Raw genomic sequence first — 5,145 nt, 5'->3', positions numbered from 1 at the left:
GTGTACTCAGACCAGTAATATTTGGGGTCACAAGTTTTTGCCATGGATACTTTGTGGGTCAGAAGATAAAAAGTTTGGGAACCACTGATATACATGACTGTCTTAGTGTGCATCAGTTTCAGTTTACATCTCAGGACACAGCTGTGGACCGAGCTGGGTGACGATGAATTTCTGAGCCCGTGTGACTAAATTAAAACAGTGACGTGACCGGTTCTCCTGTAGAGTTCTGAAAACTCTTTCAGAGAAGAGTCCAGCTTTGAGCTGAATCCCATTTTTACTCACTTTCACTCCGATGAAGGTTGTTGTGTATATGTTTGGATAAACCAATATAATTACCTCCGCCAAGGAGGTAATGTTTTCGGTCGCGTATGTCGTTCTGTCTGTGGACAACATTACTCAAAAACCTGAGGACGGATTGTCATGACATTTACAACACATGTGGGTACTGGGCCAAGTAACAACCACTAAATTTTGGTGATGTTCCGGATCACGATGCAGATACAGGAATTTTTTTTCTATTAATCCTCTCAGATCAGCATAGCTGTGATGCTTTCACAGGGCTTCTGTAAAAAACAGTGACAGCGTTCAGTGTTCATTTGAACTGGATTACACAGCACGGACTTCAAACTTCATAAAAATAATGTTAAAACCAGATGTAATGATGAATAAATCTTGCCATAATGTGCGCATTTTTACTCATTTGGTGCGCATTTAGAGAACGTCTTCTGACCAGGAAGTACATGACTGCATCATGAAACCTATTTTTCCCATTTCCTCAAACACACCACATTGTCGTAGGCTTGTAAACAGATCGATGAAGAACGAGGAAGAGGAGTGATGCGCACAGGTGCGGTGGACTTCAGACTCGGAGGTTGTTTGTTTGTTTTTTTCATTTTTATTTTTTAAATGAGACCAGGGGCGAGGTCGTGTTTTTAGTCGCACTGACCCACTCGCTTCCAGAGCGACGGTACCAGGAAGTACTTTATGAAGAGAGTCAAACCATTACAAACTCATACAAGGGGATAAAACAGACATTTTACATGGTGAAATGTGACTGATGAAAACTTAGGAGCTTAATCCCACACCAGTTTGACGATGAATAACATGGGGTGACGAATCTGACTTTTTTTTCCCCACGTTGGACTCCACTGAGAAGAAATCCCGTGCATACTGCTGCTTAAATGTTCACTACGTCAGGACTTATTCAGCAAATGTGTTTCCATCTCTGCTTTTGTGCATTTACTCTATTATAAGATGGGGGAAATTGGTCTTGGCGGAGGTTTGCACTCTCCGAGTGCTTCTAGTTTAGCAAGCGTTCATTCACTGATGCATCYATCATAAATAACAGGAAATAAAACCAACCCACCGCATCCTGAAAGCACAAATACTGTCCATAGCTCTGAGTTACCGCCTTATTCTTTGCGTATCCCACTGAAAGACACAAGAACATTGGATATTTCTGTTTGTGCATCTTGCATCGCATTGTTAGTTTTTCTTGTTTGTTTTCGTACATTTCTCAGATTAGAACTGAAACTAGAGAAATTGCATTTTTGTGAATGCTTCATGCTGAAAACAAGCTGAAAGCTGCAGAAATTGAGCTGAAAATATTGAATAGAAAAAGTGTTAAAGTGAGCTCACTTTGAAAAATTGACAGAAGCAAAGAAAAACACATAATTTTGCAAAAAAAAAACAAGTAAAAAGGAGCAGAAATGCAGTTGAAAACAACAGAAAACAGCTAAAAGCTAAGCGGTAAAACACCTGAATATAGCAAAAAGCATCTTTAAGAAGCATAAATAGCACAAAGTAGAAGAAAAAAACACAAAAAACCAAAAAAGCAGAAGAATAGCAGAAAAAAGCTTAATTTTAGCTGAAATAGCAAAAAAAAAAAAGCTAAAATTTGCGAATAAGTAGTTAAAATTAAACACAAGAAAGTGAAAAAGAGCATAACCAGAACAAAATGGTGCTGTAAAGATTTAGAAACATTTTGAAGGATTTTAAGGATGTTGAAAACAGCTCCATTCATATTCAATGGCAAAAATGTGGCTAAAAACAGTGAAATAGCTAAAAAAGTATAAACAGCTGAAATACCAAAAGTCCCAGCACCCCTCACATGAATGAGCTGAACGTTTTCATATGTGAATTGTTGAAATAGCACAAAAACTGTGGAACGAGTTAGGTGCCGAAAAACATACGGAAGCAAACATGATCTCTGTAGTGTGAATGCTGTGAAGCGTCACACAATTATCCAAACTTATTATTCAATCGTTACATCGTTGTCACTTGTGCACATCAGAAGAGCAGAAACATGAGGGAGAAACAAAATGAAGAAGTTATTATTTGGAGGTACAGCTGGGGAAATGAAGTGGTTGTTGGTAAACAGTTCAGTCCACTGACCTCCTCTGGGTTGGAGAAAACTGTGACCAGAGATCACCACYGCCACTCCTCTCGCCTGCAGCTTTTCCCTCCAACCCTCCAACACTTCCCTCGAGTCGTCCTGATGGACACGCAGTGACAAAAAAATCACTTCACTGAGATGTAGGACACTCAGACGTACAAATGTGTAAACAAACAAACATACAGTGCTTCCATCATCGAACACTGACAGCTCCATGGATCCAGTGAAGTCTTGGTGTAAAACACCCCGCAGGCACTCATCCAGCCAGCAGGATGCATTGTACACGGGCATGATGATGCTCTGAACACAGGAAGAAACAGAAAGTTCACACTTGGTGCAGCGTGACGCTGTGGCAAAACAAAAAAACACCAACAGACATATGGAAACAAACTTTAATCCAGGAGGGAAACGAAACTGAAAATGAGTAAAACTGCCACAAGTCGCACTTCCTAAACTAAAGGAATCATGTAAAAASAGGCAGAAAGTCACACGAGATTAAATGAAGGAAAACCTAAATGACTTTTTCTTCACTGGATGAAATGAGCTGGCCTTAAAAACTGAGCAGAGTCTCATCAGAACCAAGAGGAGTCAGCAGGTCTGGATGTGCTTCAGTTTTCTCATAATAAATGATTTAATAACTGATCAGAATAAGTCAATTAAAGCACTCATTTGGTAAAGAATAAGTGACAAGAGAGTKGATCCTATTGAGCTAAAGTCACTCAGATCTGTGAGATTTACCCAAAGAGTAAACAGAAAACTTCTGCATTTTTCTTTTTTGCTCACATGCTGTTTTTATTTTAATTATGTAACTTTGAAATGCCTTGCTGCTGAAATGTGCTATACAAATAAAATTTGATTGGTTGATTCCGCCTTGTAACAAACAGGAGAGAAAGGTTAAACACTTGTAGTGAGTGCCCTTCACCCACCACATCCACCGAACCTTCCTCCTCCTGCCCTCCTCCTCCTCCTCCTCCTCCATCTCCTGCTACCCGGACCCGCTTCAGTGTGTTCGGGTCCATTTCTAAACCCCTGTCCTGCTGCTCCAGACTCTCGCTTGTCCGTTAGCAGACGCTTGACATCGCTCGTTCAAAGAGAAAAACGAGAGAAAAACGAGAGAAAAAGCTTTGTTGACGTCGAGGAGTGAGCCATGCGCTGAGCATTACAACCACTAAGCGTTTAATGTCCGATTCCTCTTGACGTAGAAGAACTATAAGTCCATGAAAGTGTCTACAGAATGTGTTTTGTTAGTTTAAGTCGTGGATTTTGAGCTGGTTTTCCGAAACGAGAAGCGTAAATTTGAACCGTCCGGTAGCAACACAGAAACTTCCGCAAACAATGAATCCAGGACACCTGATTGGCTCCTGCAAATCACGGACAAACACTCTATTCGCTCCCTTTGCTGTCAGTCATCAACAACGGTGACGTAAAAGCAGTGTTCAAATTTCATTGGTTGAATCCTAATTTTATTAAAAGACGTGGAAATATGGGATTGTTTTAGTTAAAACAGCGCCACAAGGTATTAATTTATTAATATTAATACATTTGGCCGTTTAATGTGGATTTTACCTTTCCTCTGATAATGTTTTGTAGTTTTAATTTAACACTAAAGTGCTTTTAGAAACCACTATTTATTAGGTCATTGAAATCTTTTATTTTTTTCATGAGTTTGTTGTGTGGTATTTTTTCCTTTTGTTAAACTTTTCCGGTAGATTTTGTGATCTTAAAGTTATCATGATGTAAACATGGCACCATTAGTACATTTATATCCTCTCAACATGCCAGGATAACTGATTTTCAAAAATTGACAAGGTTTGTTCCAAAGTAGGGTAGGGCCAAAGTTTTTTTTCTTAAGTTTGGTTGTAGTTTAAACTACATTGTATGATGTAGCATCCAGTTTGAAGTTTCCTAATGATTTTTTTGTCTGTTTGTTAAATAAAATAGTTCTTCATACATGCTTTGATTTTGAATATATCAGTTAAAAGTACTGATTTTCATCACTGGAAGAGTTGACACAACTCCAACAATGGAGGTGGCTCCATTGTGTGGGGACCTATAAAGGCAGCACAATTTTTATTACTTTATTTTATCATTTTTAATTAGTTTTATGACTAACCCAATTTAAGTCAGGGTTTTTTTTTGTGTTTCTGTTGTGCTGTTTAAAATTTTCCGTCATGTAGTGAAGAACTTGGACGTGCTGTTTGATCCCATTGTCTCTTTTGAGTCTCATCTAAAACAGGTAACAAAGACTGCTTTCTGTYATCTTAGGARCATTGCAACAATTAGACATTTGAAAATGCAGATGGTCTCACCCATGCATTTGTGTCTTCATGCATCGACGACTGCAATGCTCTTCTAACTGGGCTACCAAAGAGATGTTAGAGACCTGCTGATGGTTCAAACTGCAGCTGCTCACATTCCAACCAAAACAAGGAAATATGAACCCAGTACTGTCATCTCTCCATTGGTTGTCTTGTCATGTTCGAGCAGACGTAAAGGTTTTGCTGCTCACTTACAAGACATTAAATGCTTTAGCATTTCCTTACCATTTTGATCTTCTGCACCTGTAAGTTCCAACTTGTGCTCTCTGATCTCAGGACACTGGTCCTTTAATAATCCCTAAAGCATGGAGCAATCTCCCTCAAGACATCAGGCTGGCCTGCTCTGTGGGAGTTTTTTAAGGTACGCTAAAGACCCATTTGTTCACACCGACTTATGTGTCTTAACTTTTACAGTTAAAAGTTATATATATA

General features: G+C 39.1%; 1 protein-coding gene across 1 annotated transcript in view; it reads right to left on the bottom strand.

Moving 5' to 3' along the window:
- The window catches only part of b3gntl1 (UDP-GlcNAc:betaGal beta-1,3-N-acetylglucosaminyltransferase-like 1), a gene marked incomplete in the record, with an annotated part of 24,853 nt that extends 21,090 nt beyond the window's left edge, over positions 1 to 3,763 (bottom strand). The window contains 4 exon segments of the mRNA XM_014027856.1: positions 1,367 to 1,431; positions 2,395 to 2,494; positions 2,579 to 2,695; positions 3,322 to 3,763. Coding sequence (XP_013883310.1) covers positions 1,367 to 1,431; positions 2,395 to 2,494; positions 2,579 to 2,695; positions 3,322 to 3,414 — 375 coding nt within the window.
- Positions 3,764 to 5,145: the final 1,382 nt, after the last annotated feature.

This window comes from Austrofundulus limnaeus, unplaced genomic scaffold (assembly GCF_001266775.1).
Source record: "Austrofundulus limnaeus strain Quisiro unplaced genomic scaffold, Austrofundulus_limnaeus-1.0 Scaffold690, whole genome shotgun sequence".
NCBI lineage: Eukaryota > Metazoa > Chordata > Actinopteri > Cyprinodontiformes > Rivulidae > Austrofundulus > Austrofundulus limnaeus.
Note: the sequence above shows the minus strand (reverse complement) of the source record. Positions and strands in the feature narration are given on the sequence as shown.